Genomic DNA, 25,098 nt, shown 5'->3' on the forward strand with positions numbered 1-25,098 from the left:
CCGCCTCTCCCCCTACCAACCCCAGAGATTCCTCCGTTCTGAGGACCAAGATTTATTGGAAATTCCCAATGTCAAGACTTTGCGTCTAACAGCAACCAGACGCAGAGCCTTTACAGAAGTGGCACCATTGCTCTGGAATACTCTGCCACCTGAAGTCCGTGCCTTGCGGGACTTACCAGCTTTCCGCAGGGCATGTAAGACATACCTGTTTCGACAGGCCTTTGACTTTTAATATTGCTGTTTTTAAATTGTTTTAAATTGTTTTTAAATTGTGTTAGATTTTAGCCTATTCTTGTAAGCTGCTCCGAGCCCCAGGGGAGTGGCGGCATATAAGTTCGAATAATAAATAAATAAATAAATAATATTGCAAGCTGCTTAAATCTTCTTCCCACATTGCTGCTATTCAATGGTCGAAGAGGTGACATAGAACTGCAAAGTGTGTCAAGAGCTGATGGTCTGAACATTTAACCATCATGGAAAGGTTTTTAGAAAGACAACCTAGGATCTCCACTTTTGGAAGATTTCAAATCATTCTTTCTGATTATATAACCAGTAGTTTTGATCTCTCTCTAGCTAAAAATGGCAGATACTTTTATTAGAGCTACAGGAATGAAAAAAAGTTACTGATGCAAGGAGATCATCAGTGGATACAACAATTGGAAAGACATCATCTGTAGAAATGGTTACAATAATGAAAGAGCTGAAGCAGATCAGGAAAGACATTATGACCCTCTCAACCTCTGAGGATGCCTGCCATAGATATGGGTGAAACGTCAGGAGAGAATGCTTCTGGAACATGACAACCCATTATGAAGCAATTTGAGAAACAAGAAAAAATGATCAAGAATTAAAGCAAGAACTGAAGCATGACACACATCAGGAGAGAAGTGATAAAGGTTAAAGAATCAACTAATGTAGGAAGTCAAGATGACAAATGGAAAGACAATGCAAATAAGAGAAAGAACAACAATTGAACAGCCTGACCTTGAACTGGCTTCCACTTGAATTCCCTTTCTGTAGTTGTGCTAGTTGTGTTAGTTGTGCTGCATTTATTATATGTTGTTTTTGGTTTTGTAATGGATTTCAATGTATTCCCCAAGATGATGTTTAATTTATCATTGTTTTAATAATTCTATATTACAGTTGATGCTCCTTTTTACATTCAGCTAAATAGCTGCCCATTACCTTTTCTGTATGAGTACACAGATATTTGAGATAAGTTAATAACAGAGCTGGGGGCATGCAGCCAATCAGATCTTAAGTTTTGGATGTTTATCTCCATGGGATCAACCTCTTCGTTCCCGCCACCAACAGAAACATCCAAAGGGATTAAATGTCACCTTGGGAGGAATTAGCTCTGATGCTCTTTTGTCAGACAGGTATTTCAAAATACTTTGGGGAGTGATATGATGGATACTCACAACCCTTATATATAAGGCCCTGCATCGAGGAATGAGCACATTGCGTCTTTGGCCCTTGGCTCCACAATAGGTGAGTAAACTTTAGTGCTGGAGGGAATGTCTGAAAATTTTAGCACTGTGCTCCAGTTGGAGTAAGGGCTCTTTCCCATTGCACATTGATGCCTCTTCTAACTGCCATGGATTCATCCTATGGAATCCAAGAAGTGTAGTTTTGAGAGGTATTGAGAATTTTCTGCCAGCTTTCACATTCTAGGATCCCATCAGATACGGTTTCAACTGGCATTAATGATTATAGAGATACTATTATATGTGACCACAAGGGACCAGACAGGGTTGTCCCTGCCTGTTATTGAGCTGGGTAGAAATTCCTCAGCCCTTTCACACTATACAAATAGAGCAATTTGATAGCATTTTAATTGTCATAGCAACACCCAATGGAATCCTGCGGTTTGTAGTTTGGCAAGTTACTCTTAGGGGCTGCTGTGGTGCAGTGGGTTAAACTGCTAAGCTGCAGAACTTTCTATCTGAAGGGTTGGCGGTTTGAATCCACGGGACGGGGTGAGCTCCCTTTGCTAGCCCCAGCTTCTGTCAACCTAGCAGTTCAAAAACATGCAAATGTGAGTAAATCAATAGTACTGCTTTGGCAGGAAGGTAACAGCACTCAATGCAGTCATGCTGGTCACATGACCTTGGAGGCGTCTATGGACAACACTGGCTCTTCAGCTTAGAAATATAGATGAGCACCAACCCCCAGAGTCGGACTCAACTAGACTTAATGTCAAGGGGAAACCTTTACTTTTACTTTAAGGTACTCTTACCCTCAAACTGGGAATTTTAATTGTAAGTAGGTTCCCTCAAGTCACCTGTCAAATATTGGCAACCTCATGAATTTTGTAGCATTTTGTCAGGAAGATCCAGTGAAGCATGCGTAAACTCACATGCTGCATAGTATTATGAGTTGCTTTTTTCATGTATTCATTTTAAAGATATTCTAATTAAACTGTTTTGGTAACGGTGGTATTTGGATCTTGGTCCTGAGAGAAAAGAGAATTGCAAAGCAGGAAAAGAAGATCAGAATTCCCTGTGTTTTTCTCTCTTTTACTTAAAAGCATATGCTATGTATATGATTGTTTGACCCCATAAACCATTTAGCCAAAATGTGGTAGACTCAGCAAATAAATAAGTCACAGGAGTGTGTCAGCTGCACAAAGCTGTAATGGGTGCATTCTAAAACTATTAATTCCATCTATATATCATCATGTCTTCCTGCTATTCTATAGAATCCAAACATCCAGGCTTCTATCCTCTTTTGCTTTACTTGACATTCTACCCAGATATGGCTGAATCCTAGTTCCCATCTGCCTTTATTAGCCACGTTAATTTTGAGGCATGATAAGAGTAATAGTTCTTCAGTAATAGAAGGTAGAAAGTTCCTCCCATTCTGCTCTCACCAACTACAGCTCACCAAGACAATTTAGGTATTTCTTCTGCTATCTTATTTTTATATCTCATATTTAATTTCCATCTAGTTCAGTTAATATTGTGCTTTAGTGGTAACAAAGGCAATATTTTAATTTATTTCATTTTTTAAAAAGAAATACACTCCACACACTGATGGAAACCTTATTCAACCATCTCTGATAATTAACCAAAAGCCATCCTTCTCCCAATGCAGCCAATGCATGGTAAAGTAGAATAATTGAATCATATAGTTGGACGAGACCTCGTGGGTCATCCGGTCCAATCCCATTCTGCCAAGAAGCAGGAAAATATCATCCAAAGCACCCCCGACAGATGGCCATCCAGCCTCTGCTTGAAAGCCTCCAAAGAAAAAGCCTCCATCACACCCAGGGGTAGAGAGTTCCACTGCTGAACAGCTCTCACAGTTAGGAAGTTCTTCCTAATGTTCAGGTGCAATCTCCTTTCCTGTAATTTGAAGCCATTGTTCCATGTTCTAGTCTCCAGGGCAAAAAAACAAAAACAAAACCCAAGCTTGCTCCCTCCTCCCTATGACTTTCCTTCACATATTTATAAGTAGGTAGTTGGAAGAGTTGTGCTTGTGAAAATCATGTCAAAATTATTATTACACAGTGATTATGAATATCTAATTGTTTCAGATTAATGTTGCTCCCTTAGTCACAATTCTGATACTATTGCCGCAATCATATCCATATGATTGGACCTCATAACCTCTGAGGATGCCTGCCATAAATGCAGGCAAAACATCAGGAGAGAATGCTTCTAGAACATGATCATACAGCCCCAAAAAACTACAATAACCTATATCCTTATTGTTTGTTAACCTCATGGTTGATATTTTACAATAGCAGACTGCTCTTTAGCTCAGCTCATAGGTTTAGGAGGTCCGAGATTTGCAGATATAATTCGAGTATCTGAAGAAAGCCATGTGATGATGGACCTTTTCTCCTGATCATCTTTACTAAATGCATTGTCACTACCCCTCTGACAGGTTGAAGACTATGGCATCATCAGAAGAAAAGCCACATGCCTTGGTCAAGGCTGTAGAGACCCTCAGCAAAGCAAAGGATGTACGTGAAGAAGCTGAACTTCTCATGAAACCTTATGCCAAGTGGGAAGAGTTCCTCATTCCAGCTCCTCTTTCCATTGCTATCCTGGGGGAGCTGATTTTCATCTCGGCAGGGCAACAAGACTTCTCCATCCACAAGTGTCCACCCAAGGGAGATTTCCTTCACCTCAAGTACCCACAGTCCTTTAAGGCTTCCCTGTGTCAAATGTGCAATCAAGGTTGGAGTGCCTTCAACGAGGCCCACACAAACATGGATCAGATCAGACTGCTCACAAGGGGCATCCCGGAACGGATGAAAAGAATTATACAGATACTTCTTCAGGACACCAAGGTGATGGCAGCCTTGATTCCTAACCAGCTGAAAAACCTGCAGGCCTTGACAGAGCAATGTGAAAGGCTCACTAAGGCAGTGAGAGAGAAATTCATGGATGTGATCAACCTCATTCAGGAACTACTTGAGACCTGCTCCAGTGCCCAACACAGCTGTGAGAAGGAGCCAGGGGATGTGGAGATAGCTCTCAAACAAGCCAAGACCCAAGAAAAATCAGGCAAGTTTGCCAAGGAGATGGCTGAACTGTACCACCAGCAGGTGATGGAGCAAGTGGAAGAGTCCTTCCAGCAGTATAAAAAGTCTATGGGGTCCATCCCCACAGGATGGGATGCAGTGGGAATGGAAGTGGCTACCAGCCTGATCCAAACTCTGGGTACTCTTTCTGTTGAGTTTACCCGCATGCTAACAACGAGGCAAGGGAATCTAGGAGAAACAGCTGGTGGGGGACTAACTTCATTTATTTCCCCTAGTATCATATGTTCCAAGTCAGCGGAGCTTTTAACCTTTACCACCAGCTTGAAAAATCTATTGGATCGACATGGAGGCCTCAAAATCTCCATGATCCTTGATGAAAAGAGCAGGGAATTTAAAACAGAGTGGGTGAAGAAAAACTTTGAAAGGCTGAAAGACACAATTGAGAAAGAGGCAGATTGTGAGGCCAAAACAAAAGCGCAAGAGATTTGTCAAGCTGGGATGGATGTTTGCCAACAGCTGGAGAAAATAACTTCATCAGAAGGAGCCCTTGGGCAGGTAGGGCAGAGCTTACTGAATGAGATAAATCACCTCCATAAGAAGGCCGCAGAATTTGACTCGTACAGCAAGTCCTACACTCGATCTCCAGCCTTTTTCCCCAAGCCACCCAATGTGTCCAAGATAGCAGCAGCAGAAAGCTCAGGGTTGGAAAATGCCCAGCGGAAAGTGAAGCAGACCCAGGAGGCACTGAAGGCCACAAGGGAGGAATATCAGAGGAGCTTTGAGAACCTCAAGAAGCAAAATGAAGAGCTGACAGAGATCCTCTACAAGATGAGAAGTTATCATGTCAAGGAAGTCGATTTTGACACTTCCAGGAAAATGCTCGTCCAGGCATTAGGTGCCTTGACTCAGGTGAAAGAGCAATGGGAGAAGATGATGAGGTTTTTCCAAATTATCTCCAAATTAATTGAGTCTTCCTTTGTTTGGAGTGTGAAAGAGTTCGCTGAAAGAGTGGACAGATCCAAGAGTACTGCCAGCTATACATCCATAGCCTTCACAACTGATCTACTTTATGGCCATATTTTCAATGTTTTCTGCATAGCCCAGCCTGTTGGGAAGATTTTTGAGACTTCTACACTGGTGTCAGAGAAGTACCTGATGCCCCGCTTGAATAGGTTGGGCCGCATCCTGTCCATAGATCCTAACCAACCAATGTTTGCTGCTGAACGAATTGCATTTGCTGAAGGCTGCGATGCAGCACGGGAAGCAGTGAAGGAAGTGGTGCTGAAGATGAAGGCAGAGTTTGAACAAAGCCTGGAAGCCAGAGAAGAAGCCATTGAAAGGGAGATGAGGGCATTCCTACCTACAAACTGGGATGCTGTTGAGCCACATCTGCGAGTGCTCAGCCGGGAGGAGGAAAGCATGTTTATATAACCTTTGAAGAAGTGGGTCCAAAATATGTTTGGGTCCTACAAAAGAGGTGGTAGGAGGGTTGTTATGAGAAAACCAAGATATTGTCATTAATTCATTCATTGCTCGAAGAGTCTGGATCACTATGTTGCAAACATAAGACACAATGACCCAAAATCGGTATGCTCATTAAAGAATAATACTTCGAATATAATAAATAAATAAATAAACAAACACTCACTAGGCCATAAATGTAAATCACAAATACACATTCTGGCAATATATTTTTAAGGCTAATCAAAGGTAAAAAATACCTCACGCAACTTTCAAAGCACATGAAATTCTTTATTAGAGGAAAGTGGAAAGGCAAGTGGAAAGGCAACTCAACTCAAGAAGTAATATGGGTAGCCAATATGGAAACATGGATTCTCAGAAGCAAAGGATTATTGAATTTGGACCCCTTTATGTTCCCTATTAAAGATTGCTATGTTACTCCATTAGCTAGAGAAAGCTCCAAAACTCTAGCTATAAGCTTAAAAACCCCCTATTATCTCAAAATTGTATAGAAATTGTATTTTTCTAAAAATGAAACACAAATAAAACCTTGCTGTGACTGTTAAATGACCGCTGTTCGCACTGTCATTTGCTGATTTATTATTTATTTATTTACTACACTTTTATCCCACCCTTTTCAGCCCGAAGGCGACTCAGGGCAACATACAGACTGGCAACAATTAGATGCTGAACACACATAAATACATCATTTGAAACAGGTTAAATCACATAATAAAATTCATATAAAAACAATTTAAAACTATAAAAATCAATGACTTCTGGGTTTAAATCCATGTCCTTTTGCATCGTTAAGCCATTCCATTTTCGTTCACAATAATGAGTTTATCTGGTTACAATGAGGTTCCAAAAGCTTGCTCAAAGAGCCAGATTTTTACTCTTTTCCTAAAGGTCAGGAGGGAGGGGGCCAATTTAATATCCCCAGGAAGGAAGTTCCACAGCTGAGGGGCCACCACTGAGAAGGTCCTGTCCCTCGTCCCCGCCAAGTGAGCCTGTGAGGCAGGTGGGATCGAGAGCAGGGCCTCCCCAGATGATCTTAAATTCCTGGAAGGTTCATAAGAGGAGACACGTTCAGATAGGTAAGTTGGACCGGGACCGTTTAGGGCTTTATAGGCTAAAGCCAGCATTTTTGCAGCTGCTTTCCCCTTCTTAGAACATAGCTAAAGACATCATCCAGCTGATGCTAGACTATAAGCACCTCCTGAAGTGGATAGCTGGACTCTGTGAAGTAAATATATGCTGAATAATATATATTGAAAGGGCCACAACAAGACTCTGCCAGTTTTGCTGTCATCAACAAGTCTGTATGCCAGACTTTCATATACCTCACCTCCAGGACAACATGGCAAAATGCTTTTCCAACTCCAGCCAAATCTATATCTATATCTATATGCATATCCATATCTATATCTATAAGCTTTGGATAACATAGGGAAGGGTTAAGACCCCTGTGGTTTTTGTTTTGCTGTCTGTGCCCCTCTTCAGAAGATTTCTCCTCACTTTCTGTCCCTGTGAATTGAATTTTGAAAAAAAATTGCCTTGTTGTAGAAACAAGGACTGGTGATAAAGCTTCAGTGGAGACCCCTTTTCCCCATGATCACTCTTGCAGGAGCGGTAGATTTCTCTCACTTCCTGTTGTCTCACCCCTGTTCTTAACTAAGTCAGATGTAAGTTGGATGCTTGTAACTTGGGGACTGTCTGTACTCCTCTGTGCAAGACCAATAGTAAACAAGTCTAATTCTGTTTTTGTACATTCTTCGGAATAGCTGTGGATAAAAGCCATGGTAGTAGTTTAACATCTATCTCTCTAGCTCAGTGGTTCCCAACCTTTTTTGACCAGGGACCACTTGATCAGGGACCACTCTCCAACATTAGTACCAAAAGGGTTACGAATCAGTTTTTGATCAATTTTAGATTTGGTTTGGTTATTTGAGGTGCTGACCCAGAAAACTGCATTGGATAGACCACATTGGCTCTAGTTTCTGATATAGAACATATGCCATCCAGTAGTTGCCATCAGCTTGCTCACAAAAAAAAAAAACATATTTAATAAGTCTTGACATTATAAGAGGGTTTCACGAGACCAGTTGCTCTTGTTGCAACGGTGTAGTAACGGTGAGGCTGTGGATCATATTTTAGTTCTTGCAGACTACTGGTGGTCCACGGACCACAGGTTGGGAACCACTGCTCTAGCTGGTGCCTGGTGCCTCATCCTCTTTATTATAGCTCTCCAATTCTGAGTTTTCTTTCTTCTAATACCATTTTTTAGAGCTCGAAGAGAGCCTATTAACCTCATCCATTATGCTTTCCATTTTTTGATGGTTCCTTATGTGACTATACACAACACCCGATATTTCATGGTAAGCTGGGGTGTTTATGTTATTTACAATTGCCTTGGTAACATCACTAGCAACAACTTTAGCAATGTTATGAACAGCATAGTGTTTAATGGTGGAGCTGTTATTTTTCCTGAAAGGGCTTCTGAAAATACCACAGAGCTCATACCCTGGAAAATCACTTAATGTAATAATCCCTATAAAGACCAATGGAAGAAGAAGCATCATCCACCCTTCCTGTTCTCTCTGCTGCAGATGGGAAGCCTCAACAGAGCTGCCAGAGACAGACAGAGAGAGAGAAAACAGAGGGAGCTGTTGCTTCCTTCAGGGCCTTAAAAATTGTGAAAGATATACTGACTGATAGATGGAATTAAGAGTCTTACACTCAATACAGCTTTGTGCAGCTGGCACATACCTCTCTCCTCTTGATTTGCTGAGTCTAACTGAATTTTGGCTGATGTATTTTAGGGATCAAGTAACTGGGTTTACGATTTAGTTTGTCACCCACACTTTTTGTTTATCTTCCACCAATGATTAATATCCTTGGATTGCCTTTGGCTTTACGCAAATACCCAAAGAGTTAGACACACATCCTTACATTTTGTATAAGGAAACCAACAGGGAAAGGGATTAGAAGGATCTGATAAAGAGACTGTGCACTCTGAGTTGTTGCTTAACCTGTGCTTCATCTATATAAATAAAAATGTAATGTTCGTTTGTGGGATTAACAGAACTCAAAAACCACTTGGGGAATTGACACCAAATTTGGACACAAGACACCTACCAACCCAATGTATGTCCTTCACTCAAAAAGAATTGATTTTGTCATTTGGGAGTTGTAGTTGCTGGGATTTATAGTTCACCTACAATCAAAGAGCATTCTGAACCCCACCAATGATGGAATTGAACCAAACTTGGCACACGGTTCTCCCATGAACAACAAAAAATTCTGGAAGGGTTTGGTGGGCAGTGTCCTTTGGTTTTGGAGTTGTAGTTCACCTACATCCAGAGATCACCGTGAACTCAATCAATGATGGGTCTGGACCAAACTCTACATGAAGACTCAATATGCCCAAATGTGAACACTGGCGGAGTTTGGGGAAAATAGAATCTTGACATTTGGGAGTTGTAGTTGCTGGGATTTATAGTTCACCTACAATCAAAGAGCATTCCGAACCCCACCAATGATACAATTGGGCCAAACCTCCCACACAGAACCACCATGTGGGCCACAGCAACGCGTTGAAGGGGACAGCTAGTCTATATAAATAAAAATGTAATGTTCGTTTGTGGGATTAACATAACTCAAAAACCACTGGACGAATTGACACCAAATATGGCCACAAGACACCTACTAACCCAAGCAGTGATTATCACTAAAAAAAATTGATTTTGTCATTTGGGAGTTGTAGTTGCTGGGATTTATAGTTTACCTACAATCAAAGAGCATTCTGGACTCCACCAATGATGGAATTGAAACAAACGTGGCACACAGGACTCCCATGGCCAACAGAAAACACTAGAAGGGTTTGGTGGGCATTGACCTTGAGTTTGGGAATTGTAGTTTACAATCCAGAGAGCACTGTGGACTCAAACAATAATGGATCTGAACCAAACTTGGTACGGATATTCCATATGCCCAAATGTGAACACTGGTGGAGTTTGGGGGCAATAGATCTTGACATTTGGGGGTTGTAGTTACTGGGATTTATAGTTCACCTACAATCAAAAAGCATACCAAATCCCACCAACAACAGAACTGGGGCAAACTTCCCACACAGAACCCCCATACTTAAGGCCATCCAGTCCAAGTCCCTTTACCAGGGAAAGAAAATGTAATCAAAGCCCTCCTGACAAAGAGCCATCAAGCCATAGATATAGATAGATATATATGATTCACACACAGAGAGATATAGTATCATAGATTTGAAAGGAACCCTTAAAGAAGGACAATGATATGTTGCATGTTCCAGGGTGGGCAAACCAGACAATCTCCACATCAACATTGACAAATAAACAGCAAGAAATACTGTTTACCCACAAGCAGAAAAAAAATTACATATATTAGAAACCAACACTTTCTAATTGCTTCATTTTCCAGATCACCATACTGGGCCACAGCAATGTGTGGCAGGGGATGGCTAGTCTATATAAATAAAAATGTAAGGTTCGTTTGTGGGATTGACAAAGCTCAAAAACCACTGAATGAATTGACATCAAATTTGGGCACAATACACATATCAGGCCAACAAGTGACCATCACTCATAAAAACACTGAAAAGAGCTACCTTTTGTTGAGAGGTGATTAGATGTCCTTGTTTGTTTCCTCTCTGTTGTTGTGCTGTTCTAATTTTAGAGGTTTTTTTTAATACTGGTAGCCAGATTTTGTTCAAAAGATTGCTCTAGGCATTGCCAGGCCATCAAATGCTAATCAAGGTGGTCAGTTGAAACATTCACACCTAGCTCCAACAGACAAGAGTCCTTTGTCCCACCCTGGTCATTCCACAGATATATAAACCCCTTTTTCCTAGTTCCAACAGACCTCACTACTTCTGAGGATGCTTGCCATAGATGCAGGTGAAACATCAGAAGAAAATGCCTCTAGAACATGGCCATATAGCCCAAAAAAACTTACAACAACCCAGTGATTCCGGCCATGAAAGCCTTCGACAATACATTATTCTTACACTTTCCAACTGCTCAACCCAAGATCTCATAAAGTGTACTTAAACTGGTGTATGGACTGGAATGTCCTTCCTCCCTTAGGCACCTTCTAAAGTGCTATTTAATCCTGATTAACAAAGCAGATCATCCACATTATCTGCTTTGAACTGGATTATATGAGTTTATACTGCTATGTATAAGAAGCCTTAAAAGTATATACTGCTTATGTGATTGGGATCATGACTGCAATATGGAGATATGCGTGTCTGTACATGTGAATCCTTGCCCTTTGCCTCTGAATCAATTTACTCCCCATGTCCTGGGGAAAAGCAGTCAGCAAGGGAATTCAAAGATTTTGGAGAAGCAGTTCAAGACCATTCTGGGCCCCGAAGTTTGCTGAGCTAAAATATGAGATCTAGGGACAGTCCCTGGTGATGACGTTAATCAATATGCATTAAGAACCAGTTAAGCAACAACTCATAAACACATCCAGATTGCAAGACTTGGTGCTCATCCTCTTTATCAGATTGCTTCCATTGCATTCCAGGGTCAGACGTTGGATTTTTTTTTACCAGACGCAAATATCAGTGTTTAACTGCAGCTTGGGTAATTCTGTAAAGTCAAAAATAATCCAAGGCTGTCAATTGTCCGTGAAAGATAAACAAAATGTGTAGATAGCCAACTATGTTGTAAACTCAGTTTCTTGACCCCCTTAAACACATCAGTCAAAATTGCAGATAGACTCAGCAAACTCAAATGGTATGGGAGCACAAAGCTTTATCAGGTTATTTCAAAACTGTGTTTTTTGATCACATTTTTGAGAAATTGAGAAACCCAGGCTCTTATCCTCCTTTGCTTTGAGCTGGGAAACATATGTTCTACTCAAATGTGGCTGAACAACAGTTCCCATTATCCTTTATTAGCCAGGCTGATAGTCTTTACACTATAGGAGTAGTTTATTAACATTAGTTTCAGTTCAGTTATGTTTAGTTTTCAATTCACTGGTAATTGTGACTATTATATTTGACTTTATTACATTGCTGTGAACTTGATGTATTTTCTGGGGAGGAAAAAGTCAGGAGAGTTATGCACATGGCTTGTTTTCTACTGCCCTGGAGCAATGGCTTCAAACTACAGGAAAGTTGTTGACAAGCCGGAATGTGTCCAGAGGAGGGCAACTAAAATGATCAAGGGTCTGGAGAACAAACCCTATGAGGAGCGGCTTAAAGACCTGTGCATGTTTAGCTTGCAGAAGAGAAGGCTGAAAGGAGACATGATGAGGGCCATGTATAAATATGTGAGAAGTCATAGGGAGGAGGGAGCAGGCTTGTTTTCTGCTGCCCTGGAGACCAGGATGTGGAACAATGGCTTCAAACTACAGGAAAAGAGATTCCACCTGAACATTAGGAAGAACTTCCTGACTGTGAGAACTGTTCAGTAGTGGAACTCTCTGCCATGGAGTGTGGTGGAGGCTCCTGCTTTGGAGGCTTTTAAACAGAGGCTGGATGGCCATCTGTTGGGGGTGGTTTGAACATGAATGTCCCAGCAGGGGGTTGGACTGGATGGCCCATGAGGTCACGTAGTATCAATATGGTGATTATGTAGCAATTGTGAATCCAAAACAGTGAGCTAACTAACTGTAACTCTTACTCAATCAAAATTGCTGCTCATTTGGACACTATTGCCACAAGCATAACTCTTCCCCAAAGCTACTTTACTGTGTCAGAATAAATTGATACAGTATTCAGGCCATTATTGTTTGCATTGTGACAGGCTCAGAAGATCTGAGGTTTTCATTGATCTATCACATCATCACAGGCTGCAGAAATCCTCAGCAAATCAAAAGATATATCCAAAGAAACAGAACTGCTGTTGAAACTTTATGCCAACTGGAAAGAGTTTCTCATTCATGCAACCTTCTCCACTGCTATCCTGGGAGAACATGTTTTCATCTCAGCAAGACAGAAGAGATCCAGTTGGCCATAACTGTAGTTGAGTCACTATCTCTGGAGATTTTTAAGCAGAGTTGGATGGTCAACTCTCAGGGGTGCTTTGATTGTGTGTTCCTGCATGACAAAGGTCTGGACTAGATGGCCTTTGTGGTACGATCTTCCAACGTTATGATTCTCAGAAGCTAAGAGCTGCTGAACTTGGATCCATTTGTGTTCAAGATCACAGTTCTGTTGAATTATTTAGAGGAAATTCAAACAGGATAACTGGAAGCTAACACTGAACTATTCTTAAAAAAAGGAAGACTATGCTGTCTTTCTAAAACCTTTCTCCGGCCAATGTTCAGACTGTCATTTCCTGGTACCCTTAGAACCGGGTTGTGGCATAGCTAGTTAGTAGCCAGCTGCATTAATTCACTACTGACCAATAAGTAATGAGTTCGAAGCCAGCCCGGGTCAAAGTGAGCTCCCGACTATTAATAGTCTAGCTTGCTGTTGACCTATGCAGCCTGAAAGACAGTTGCATCTGTCAAGTAGGAAACTTAGGTACCACTTTATGCAGAGAGGCTAATTTAAATAATTTATGACACCACAAAACTTTCCAGAAGTGTGCAGAAGAATGAGGAAGTACTCCATCAAGGACTTGGTGTCACAAGTGGACGGTGAAGCGACACTTCCCCCTTTGGCTGGAATCGAGCATACCCTCATGAAGCTGGAAAACTGGAATATTAAATTGTCTCTGTGTCTGTCTATATATGTTGTATGTCTATGGCATTGATTGTTTGCCATGCATATGTGCATTGTAATCCGCCCTGAGTCCCCTGCGGTTTTGTTTTCTTTTTGTCATGTCAGGAGCAACTTGAGAAACTGCAAGTCACTTCTGGTGTGAGAAGGGTGGAATATAAACACCGTAAATAAATAATTAATAAATAAACTCCATTGACCCTCTGAAAATACAGCCACATGCACCATTCCATAAATCCAGCTGAGGCTAGACTGGAGTCTGAAGGATAAAGTTGCTTAAAACACACTGAAAGGGCCACAAGTCTCTGCTAGTTTTGCTGCAACGGATGACACCTGTCTTCCACATATTAAGTGATTTCAGCTCCACTAAAATGTGAGTTCGAAAACCTGGAATGCCCCAGTTACTCCAAAAGGCAAAATCAGGACACAGACAAGCAGAAGGCAAAAACATGTCATTGCTCAGTTTGAAGTTTTCTGGCTGTTGCTGGTTTCATCTCTCATGGAGTGTGAGAAGAAAGAATGTGGGTGAGTTTGAGGTAATCGATGCTAATGATGGTAGTTTCCCCAGGCTGAGGAGGGCAATGGTCCAAACTGATGAAACAATGGATAGTATTTTTTTCTCATGTCAGGAGCGACTTGAGAAACTGCAAGTCGCTTCTGGTGTGAGAGAATTGGCCGTCTGCAAGGATGTTGCCGAGGGGACACCGGATGTTTTGTTGTTTTACCATCCTTGTGAGAGGCTTCTCTCATTTCCCCGCATGGGGAGCTGAAGCTGACAGAAAGAGCTCATCCATGCTCTCCCAGATTCGAACCTGTGACCTGTCGATCTTCATTCCTGTCGGCACAAGGGTTTAACCCATTGTGCCGCTGGAGGTTCCACATGGATAGCTATGAGTGTTAGTCATTCTGAATGAGTTCCCAGAAAAAGGACAAAGAGGACACTGGGCATCTTCTGTGACCTCTGGTTTGCTCCATTGTTAGATGTATGGAGGCATCACTAGGTAATTATGGGGATTCTGGGACATTGTTCCTTGTAGTCCAAGGTGTGGTGAAGCAACATTCCAATTAAATTCATGAAAGGTTGCTTTGCAGGCAAGGAGAAAACTCCAATATGGTAGCTGTTTCATTCATATATTTCAGATAATCATTCATATATTTTATAAAATTCATATTCTTGAGGAGTCTGATTTCTCAATAACACACACACCTCACTTCCCAACATACATTGCACAATGCTTTGTCCTTCTGGAAAAAGAAAGACCTCACAACCTCTGAGGATGCCTGCCATAGATGTGGGCAAAACTTCAGGAGAGAATGCTTCTGGAACATAGCCATACAGCCCAGAAAACTCTCAGTGACCCAGAGGCCTTCTTTGCCTCATCTCCCCCCTCCTCCCAGCCCCCATCAGCTCAGCAGGGACAAAGCCTCAGGCCTGGGGGAGGCCCATTGAGTTTTAGACAATAGCTCAGGCAGACTTTCCCTGGGGGGAAAGGAAGCAGGCTGGAGATGTTGTGTGTGATGGCAGAGTGGGATTTGGGGTTGGGGGGAGGAAGGAGCTTTGAGCCAGTCTTGAAGGGCTTCAAAGCCAAAGGGGGGAAGCGAGGGAGGAGACCCGAAAAACTCCAAAGAGCGGGACCAGATTCCCTGGTGAATGGGAGTGTTTGTGTGGATCCCTCCTCAGAAGAGACTTCTTTGCGCCCCAGTCCTATACTGGGGAATGCTAGTTGTTGGAAGTTTTTAAAAGATTAGGACCTTTGTCAAAGCTTTCCTTAGTTCAACCAATTTTTGGTTAGCCCAAGAAAGCTTTGCAGAGGCCTCAGAGGCTTCTAGTTTAACAATCTTGCTCTGGCCAAGTCAATGCTAAGTTTCTGATTGGTTAGGTTAGCATGCATGTTGTCAATATGCATATGTGTTGCTCTATTGCAGGAAACAAAACATTCTTAATGCAATTTTGCATTATTTAGACCCGTCATAGGAAACTTCGGCCCAGTAGGTGTTTTGAACTTTAACTCACACAATTGTGGGAGTTGAAGTCGAAAACACCTTGAGGTCCGACATTTGCCCATGCCTGATTTTGACCTTAAGATAGGACAGGGTCTCTTCTTAGAACTGTTGGTTCATGACTGAAGGTTGAGTTCAGTAGCAACTTATTATTAATTTTTTTCATGTCAGGAACAACTTGAGAAACTGCAAGTCACTTCTGGTGTGAGAGAATTGGCCATCTGCAAGGACATTGCCCAGGGGACGCCCGGATGTTTTGATGTTTTACTATCCTTGTGGGAGACTTCTCTCATGTCCCCACATGGGGAGCTAGAGCTGACAGAGGGAGCTCATCCACTCTCTCCCCAAATTTGAACCTCTGACCAGCCTGCACAAGGGTTTAACCCATTGTGCCACCGGGGGCTCCTAGCAATTTATAATTAACGACATGGAATAAACAGCAGTTAGCTTTGCATTCAAAGGGCGTGCATCTTCTGTAGAATGAATGCAGTTTGACCCCACTTCCACTGTCATGGCTCAGTTCTAAGGGATCCTGGGAGTTGTAGTTTGTCCCAAACAAGGAGCTAAAGACATTCATGGAATCATAGAGTTGGAAGTGAACTCATGGGCCAGCCAGTCTAACCCCCTTTTGCCATGCAGGAAAAGCACAATGAAAGCATCCCTGACAAATGGCCACCTAGCCTCTGTTTTCAAGCTTCCAAAGAAGGAGTCTCAACTACACTCTGAGGCAGTGAGTTCCACTGTTGAACAATTGTTAGAGTCAGGGAGATCTTTGTAAGGATCAGCTAGAATCTTCTTTCCAGTAATTTGAACCCATTGCTTTGAGTCCAAAGGCCCCTTCTATACTGCCATATAAAATCCAGATGATCTACTTTGAACTGGAATATATGGCGGTGTAGACTCATATAATCCAGTTCAAAGCAGATAATGTGGATTATCTGCTTTGATAATCTGGGAGAATAAACACCAGATGCAATGGACTATATGGCAGTGTAGACTCATATAATCCAGTTCAAAGCTGATAATGTGGATTATCTGCTTTGATAATCTGGGAGAATAAACACCAGATGCAATGGACAAACTGAAAGCTTTTGACTCAGCAGACAGTCTAAAGCAGGCATGGGCAAACTTTGGCCCTCCAGATGCTTTGGACTTCAATTCCCACCATTCCTAACATCCTCAGGTGCCTTTCTTTTCTCCCTCAGCCACTTAAACTGCTGAGGAAAGGGCCTGAGGCTGTTAGGAATGGTGGGAATTGAAGTCCAAAGCATCTGAAGGACCGAAGTTTGCCCATGCCTGCTTTAAAGATTGGCTTCACACAATTTGGAGTATGAGTTCCTAGATTTCTGTGAGAAGAAACTCCACAATAGTTAAAAAGAGACATAGGTTTAGTGGTCTTATCTTCCCACTCTAAAAAACAGCTGGCCATTCTAACTTCTAAAAGCCTACATAGATATTTGAGGAATGCTGATAAAACTGGACTGGGGATAAGCAGCCAATCCATTCTCAAGTTTTGGATGTTTGTCTTCGAGGGGTTGGAATCTTCCTTTCTCCCAACAGAAACATCCAAAAGAATTAAAGGTTACCTTGCGAGGATTTAGCTCCAACGCCCTTTGTCAGACAGAGATATTTCAAAATACTTTGGGGAGGAGGAGGAGGAGGATAGCTGCTCACAATCCCTATATATGAGGTCCTGCACTCAGAACTGAGCAGACTGCATCCTGGGCTTTTGAGTTTTTGGTTCCACAAAAGGTGCGTAATCTTGCCTGAAATGTTTATCTCAGAGAAAGGTCTCTTTCCCATTGCACTCCGATAACACTTTAACTGCCATGATTATATTGTATTGTCAAAGGCTTCCATGGCTGGAATCACTGGGTTGTTGTAGGTTTTTCAGGCTATATGGCCATGTTCTAGAAGCATTCTCTCCTGACATTTCACCTGCATCTATGGCAGGCATTCGCAAAACCTCTGAGGTTGCCTGCCATAGATGCAGGCGAAACATCAGGAGAGAATGCTTCTAGAACATGGCCATATAGCCCGAAAAACCTACAACAACCCATGATTACATTCTATGAAATCCTGACGTTTGCAATTTCGAGATATATTTAGAATTCTCTGGCATAGAGCTCCAATGCCTTCCCAAACTATAAATCCCAGGATCTCATAGGATACAAACACTGGCAGTTAAAGTGGAATCATAATGGTATGATATGATATGTGGTGTGAATGGGGTTTGAGACATTACAATGCATTTACTCTTGTTTTGGGATGAATTGCTCTTTGTGGTGCTTTAAAAATAATTTACACCATTAAACGTTACAATATATATACTCTTGTAAGAAACAGGAATATGTGTTGTCAAAGGATTTCATGCCCAGAATCACTGGGTTGCTATGAGTTTTCCGGGCTATATGGCCATATTTGAGAAGCATTCTCTCCTGATGTTTTGCCCACACCTATGGCGGGCAACCTCAGAGGATGCCTGCCATAGATGCAAGTGAAGCATCAGGACACAATGCTTCTGGACCATACAGCCTGGAAAACTCACAGCAACCCACAAACAAATAGTATGGAAGTGGAAGGAATTATGGAATGGGGGGGGGGGGGGGGGATAATCCCCAGCCCATTCAAGTTATGCAGTTAGAGTACTTTGATAGAAATTGAAATGCTGAAGCACCATCTCATAGAATCCTAGTGTTTCTAGTTTGATAAGGCACTGGAGCTCCCAGACTGAATGTACCTTCAGCTTGGTCTATGGAAACCTCGTGAATTTCATAAGGTTTTCATAAGGAAAGCATGCTCAGAGGTGGTTTTACCAGTTCCTGGTGGCGCAATGGGTTAAGCCCTTGTGTTGGCAGGACTGAAGACCGAAAGGTCGGAGGATCGAATCTGTGGAGAGCATGGATGAGCTCCCTCTGTCAGCTCCAGCTCCTCATGTGGGGAAATGAGAGAAGCCTCCTACAAGGATGGTAAAACATTTAAACATCCAGGCATCCCCTGGGCAATGTCCTTGCAGACGGCCAATTCTCTCACTCCAGAAGCGACTTGCAGTTTCTTAAGTAGCTCCTCACATAAGAAAAAAAGTTAAAAGCATTTCCCTACAGCACCTGATATTCATTGGTGGTCTCTCATCCAAATACTAACCAGGGCTACCTCTGCTTAGGTTAAATCTTTCCACTTATAACTTCCCCATGTTTTCTCTTCATGTCTTATAGTATTGTTATTTTTAAAAGCCTATGACGAGAGTGGCAAGTTGGAAAAGAAAGTACAGCATAACTATTTTTTAATATTGAAAGGACAAAAGGCCTTCTGTTGAGAGGCCAGAGGGATATGTGAGGAGCCAGCCTAAAAGTAACCTACAAGTAAGTTGTGCAACCATGGAGCAGAATAGACAACTCCGCATCTGTATGCTTGTCCATAATGTCCTGCTTCACGTACAGGGGAAAAATTGTTGGAGGCAACAGACAATGTGGTCGCTGTTGTCCGTTTTTGGTCAAAAGATATTTAACCACTTGTGCTCCTATTTTTATCTGTTTTATACTACTTTATGCAATACTTTTTATACGAAATAAATAATAAGTAGGTTGTTCCTCTGCTGGTGAGCCTCCTTTTGTTGTCAGAAGGGAAAAAATAACTTCAAAAGTTACTTTTTAAAAAAGAATTAATTTTTACTCATTATCATAGCATTGCATGGAGGTAATCTGATTATCATTACTAAGTCATAAAGTAATATATTTTGGTAAATCCATTGTTATTGTAGTTACCTCCCTTGAAAAAAATCTCCTAATGTTCTAAAAGTAGATGGAAAATATAATTATTCTGCAGAACATGCACAACTCTGTGTGGACATTCACACAGAAATTGTATGGGAACATGAATGCACCTTAGATGTCTGAAAGAACAACTTTATGGGTTGTCGAAGGCTTTCATGGCTGGAATCACTGGGTTGCTGTGAGTTTTCCAGGCTGTATGGTCATGTTCCAGAAGCATTCTGTTCTGACATTTCACCTACACCTATGGCAGGCATCCTCAGAGGTTGTAAGGTCTGTTGGAAATTAGGCAAGTGCCGTCTATATATCTGTGGAAGGTACAGGGAGGGAGAAAACACTCTTGTCTTTTGGAGGAAGGTGTGATTGTTCCTATTGGCCATCTTGATTAGCATTTAATGGCCTTGCAACTTCAAAGCCTAGCTGCTTCCTGTCTGGGGAAATCCTTTTTTGTGAGGTGTTAACTGCCCATGATTGTTTCATGTCTGGAATTCCCCTGTTTTTGAGTGTTGCTCTTTATTTATTGTCCTGACGTTAGAGTTTCTTAATAGCGGAAGCCAGATTTTGTTCATTTTCATGGTTTATGAAGTAACGCAACCTACAAACTATCTACAGACCCACTAAGAAAATCCAACAAATGCTACATTCAGCAAAGGCGCAGACTGGTGCGGAGCTTTGGGCTTGAGTGCCACCAGTACACTGATGACACTCAGCTCATTCTGAGGATGGAGGGCCGGCTGGACTCACAATGGAGGCCCGGGTCTCTGCTGTGAGCAGATATGCATTTTTCCATCTACGTCAGGCTAGACGACTGGCTCCCTACCTATATAGGAACGATCTGGCTACGGTGATCCAGGCGACGGTCAACTCGAGGCTTGACTACTGTAACGCCCTCTACATTGGCCTTCCTTTATCAGTGATCCGGAAACTGAAACTGGTGCAAAATGCGGCGGCTCGTCTTCTCGCCGGGGTGCCAGCGAGGTGTCGTATCACCCCAATTCTACAACAGCTGCACTGGCTACTGATTGAGTACCCGATTACTTTCAAGGTGCTGGTACTAACCTTTAAGGCCTTATATGGTCTGGGGCCAGCGTACCTGAGGGCCCACTTATTCCCTTACCAACCCCAGAGATTACTTCGGTCCGAAGACCAAAATTTGCTTGAAGTCCCCAACATCCGGACTTATCATCTGTCCTCTACTAGGCAGAGAGCCTTCTCGATTATAGCCCCTTATTTATGGAATGCCTTGCCACTTGAAACCCGATCTATCCGAGACCTACTTGCTTTTCAGATAGCCTGTAAAACCTTTCTCTTCCGACAAGCTTTCGATGGGTGAATAACTCGGGACTATGTCTGTTCTTGTTTTATTGTATTTTAAAGTGAATTGTATTGTTTTAATCTACTGCTGTAAACCGCTCCGAGCCAAATTGGGAGTAGTGGTATACAAGTCAAATAAATAAATAAAAATAATAAATAATAGTAATAATAATAACAACAACAACACTTTATTTATATTCTGCCTTTCTCACCCGAAGAGGAGTCAGGGCAAATCACAACACATATACACGGCAAACATTCAATGCCGCTTTTTATAGACAATACACAGACAGACAGAACAGAACAGAAGGAGGTGGTTTGTTTCAGCTGTTTTTGGTGCCATGAAAGGTTGGGCTCAAGTCCAGGGGGTGCTGTTGCTCTATCCTGATTGACGAAGAGCCGTCAGGACTTCCTCCTTCCTTTTGGTCGCCCAGCATTTTCTGATCTTCTTTCTTTATGGTGTCGTAAAACACCTCCCCCGCTTTTAGCGTTACCTAATTTTTCTAATCACAGTTAAAGCTGGGGCTTCAAACTTGCAACCTTTTGGTTGATAGATCTTGTAATTGCTGATGATTTACCAGCTGTGCTAAACCTCCGGCTTTAAAACAATCTTTAAATGTTGCTGTATTATGATATTGTATATATTCTGGAAATTTAATACAGAGTGTTTAAAAAGAGGTCAGGGATTTGCATTTGCTGGGATAGTTAGAGCAACACTGTGATCATGTCACAAATGGCATTGGGTGATGGGCCCCTTCTCCTATCTTTGCTAAGTAATGTGTCACTTCTCCTCTGGCAGGTTGTTTACAATGGCATCACCAGAAGAAAAGACACGTGCCTTGGTCAAGGCTGTGGAGACCCTCAGCAAAGCAAAAGATCTCCGCCAAGAAGCAGAACTTGTCATGAAGCCTTATGCCAACTGGGAAGAGTTCCTCATTCCAGCTCCCCTCTCCATTGCTATCCTGGGGGAGCTGATTTTTATCTCAACGGGACAGCAAGACTTCTCCATCAACCTAAATCCACCCAAGAAAGGCTTCCATCATCTCAAGTTTCCAGAGTCCTTCAAGGCTTCCCTGTGCCAAGTGAGCAATCAAGGTTGGGGTGCTTTCAACGAGGCCCACACAAACATGGATCAGATCAGGTTGCTTGCAAGGGGCATCCCACAACGGATGAAAACAATTGTGCAGACTCTTCTTCAGGAAACTGAGGTGGTGGCGGCCATGATCCCTAGCCAACTCAAAAACCTCCAGACAATGACAGAGCGATGTGTAGAGCTGGCCAAGGCGGTCAATGCCAAGTTTGCAGATGTGATCAACTTGATCCAGGAACTCCTGGAAGCTTGCCTCAATGCGAAGCATGGCTATGAGCAGGAGCTGGCGGATGTGAAGATAGCCCTGGAACAAGCTGAGATCCGGAAAAAATCAGCCAAAGAGGCTAAAAAGATGGCTGAACAGTATCATAAGTTGATGAAGAAGCAAGTAGAGGAGTCCTACCAGCATTATAAAAAGGCCATGGATTCCATCCCCACAGGGTGGGATGCAGTGGGAATGGAGGTGGTTACCAACCTTAATCAAATTTTGGGAAATCTTTCTGTCGAGTTCACCCGCATGCTAGCAATGAGGCAGGGGATTGTGAGAGAAGGAGCTGACAGGAACCTTGGTGGGGAACCAACTCCGATGACTCCATTTATTCCAGCTAGTATCATATGTTCTAAGTCAGCTGAGCTTTTAACCTTTGCCACCAGCTTGAAGAACCTCTTGGATGGACATGGAGGCCTCAAGGTCTCCATGATTCTTGATAAAATCACTGGCGAAATCAAAACAAAGTGGGTGAACACAAACTTAGAAAGGCTGAAAGCCTCCATTGAGAAAGAAGCAGATTGTGAGGCCAAAGCAAAAGCTCAAATGATTTGTCAAGTTGGGCTGGATATTTGCCAACAGCTGGCGGAAATGGCTTCATCTGAAGGTGGCCTTAGGCAGGTAGGGCACAGCTTACTGAGTGAGATAAATCAACTCTATAAGAATGCGGCAGAATTTGACTCCTATAGCAAGTCCTACACTCGATCTCCAGCCTTTACCCCAAAACCACCCAACTTGTCCAAGTTGGCAGCAGCAGAAAGCTTAGGGGTAGAAAATGCCCACCTGAAAGTGAAGCAGAGCCAGGAGGCACTGAAGGCCACAAGGGAGGAATACCAGAGAAGCTTTGAGAACTTCAAGAAGCAGAACGAGGAGCTGGCGGAGATCCTTTGCACTATGAGAAGTTATCAGGTCAAGGAGGTGGATTTTGACACTGCCAGAGAAATGCTCATCAAGGGACTGAATGCCCTGGGGAAACTGAAGGAGCAATGGGAGAAGATGATCCATTTTTTCCAAATGATCTCCAACTTAATTGGGTCTTGCTTGGCTTGGAGCGTGAAAGATTTTGTCGACACAGTAGAGAGCACCACTAAAATCTCCACTTATACATTCAATGCCTTCACAGCGGATGTCGTATATGGATATATTTTTAATGCCTCCAGTGTGGCCCAACTAGTGGTCATGATTTCTGAGACTTACATGGAGGTGTCACAGAAGTACCTGATGGAGAGGATCAGCAGCTTAGGTCGCATCCTGACCATGGAACCTAATCACCCAGCGTTGGCCACCGAACGCATCACGTTGGCCGAAGGCTGTGACGCAGCACAGAAAGCAGTGAAGGAGCTGGTGTTGGAAAAGAAGGAGGAGTTTTTTCGAAGTCTGGATGCCAGAGAAGAAGCGGTCGAAAGGGAGATGAGAACATTGCTGCCTGGAAAGGAGGGTGGTGTAGAGCTGAAAGAGCTCAGTGTGGAGGACGATGACTTTATATAAGATGTGATCTGTGTGTCCTACAAAAGAGGATGGTTGGGCCAAACAAAGAGAATGTTGTTGATTAATTCATAGCTCCAAGGGTCTTGAGCAGTGGTTCCCAACCTTTGGTCCTCCAGGTGTTCTGGACTTCAGCTCCTACAATTACTAATTGTTGGTAAGGTAAAGGTAAAGGTTTTCCCCTGACATTAAGTCCATTTGTGTCCGACTCTGGGGGTTGGTGCTCATCTCTATTTCTAAGCCGAAGAGCCAGTGTTGTCCGTAGACACCTCCAAGGTCATGTGGCCAGCATGACTTCATGAAGCGCTGTTAATAGCTGGTAAACTGGCTAATTTCTGGGAGTTGAAGTCCAAAAGACCTGCAGGACCAAAGGATGAGAACCACTGTTCTAGACTACTACAAGGGTTGAATAAAAAGTAATGCCTCCACCTTCATAACAGATGGCAGTACTGGTATGCAGTGGGTACTGGCAGGGGCGGCTCAACACATAACGCAAAGTAAGCATCTGCAGTATAGTTGATTTTGCCCAGGAGTGCTCTTGAGGCGCTCTTGGGGGAAAATAGACATTGACATATGCAAGTTGTAGTTACTGGGATGCATAGTTCACCTACAATCAAAGAGCATTCTGAACTCCACCAATGATGGAATTGAACCAAATATGGCACACAGAACTCCCACGACGAACAGAAAATATATATCAGTGATTGGTTGGGGGGAGGGGGAGCGCCAAAATACTGTTTGCTTACAGTTGAAAATTACCTAGGGCCGCCTCTGGGTACTGGCTTGTTCAGTAGACTCTCCTCTACAGTTCCATTTTGGCAGGAAGCCTTAGCATTTAATGGTTGTGCTGTTAAAGTGCAAAGTATGGAACCCTGTGTAGACGGTAGGTCAATGCAACTTAAGCAACATGCAGTCATTGAATTCTTGATAGCAGAAGGTATCACCTCAACATCTTTAAACTTACTCGTCCAACGACACACAGTACTCACATTAACACAATCACCATAAACAGCTTGCATTCTCTGATGAATCTCCTTTGGGGTGACACCTTCTGCTGTCAAGAATTCAATGACTGAACATTGCTTAAGTTGCATTGACCGACTGTCTGTGCTGGGGTTCCATAATAACACAACCGTTCAATGCTAAGGCTTCCCGCCAAAACGGAACTGTAGAGGAGAGTCTACTGAACAAGCCAGTATCTGCCGCACACCAGTACTGCCATCTGTTGGGGAGTTACGAAGGTGGAGGCATTACTTTTCATTCAACCCTCATATATTGCAAACAATGACACAGAATCTGTATATTAAAATAATTAACAAGGAATGAACTTGGAATGTAAGGAATGAATAAACAAACATATATTGGGAGATTACAGCTCTTGTGTAGTCTGTGTTTCCATATTCTTTCTTGAATGCAGAAGTAGCCCCATTGGCCATAAATGTAAATTGGAAGTACACATACCTTTATTTGGCCAACTGAAAGATGAAAAATACATGACATAGC

General features: G+C 42.6%; 1 protein-coding gene across 1 annotated transcript; it reads left to right on the forward strand.

Annotated features, from left to right (window-relative positions):
• Window positions 1-17,255: 17,255 nt before the first annotated feature.
• On the forward strand, window positions 17,256-24,027 carry LOC137096009 (uncharacterized). The gene is made up of 2 exons (XM_067463339.1): window positions 17,256-17,420; window positions 21,552-24,027. The coding sequence occupies exon 2, from the start codon at window positions 21,562-21,564 to the stop codon at window positions 23,596-23,598; it is 2,037 nt and encodes a 678-aa protein (XP_067319440.1). The 5' UTR covers window positions 17,256-17,420; window positions 21,552-21,561; the 3' UTR covers window positions 23,599-24,027.
• The last annotated feature ends 1,071 nt before the right edge of the window (window positions 24,028-25,098 follow it).

The sequence above is a fragment of the Anolis sagrei genome, chromosome 2 (genome assembly GCF_037176765.1).
Source record: "Anolis sagrei isolate rAnoSag1 chromosome 2, rAnoSag1.mat, whole genome shotgun sequence".
NCBI classification, from domain to species: domain Eukaryota; kingdom Metazoa; phylum Chordata; class Lepidosauria; order Squamata; family Dactyloidae; genus Anolis; species Anolis sagrei.

Excerpts from the sequence above, each read along its gene's own strand:
- LOC137096009 (XM_067463339.1), top strand. The coding sequence starts at position 21,562 with ATGGCATCACCAGAAGAAAAGACACGTGCCTTGGTCAAGGCTGTGGAG.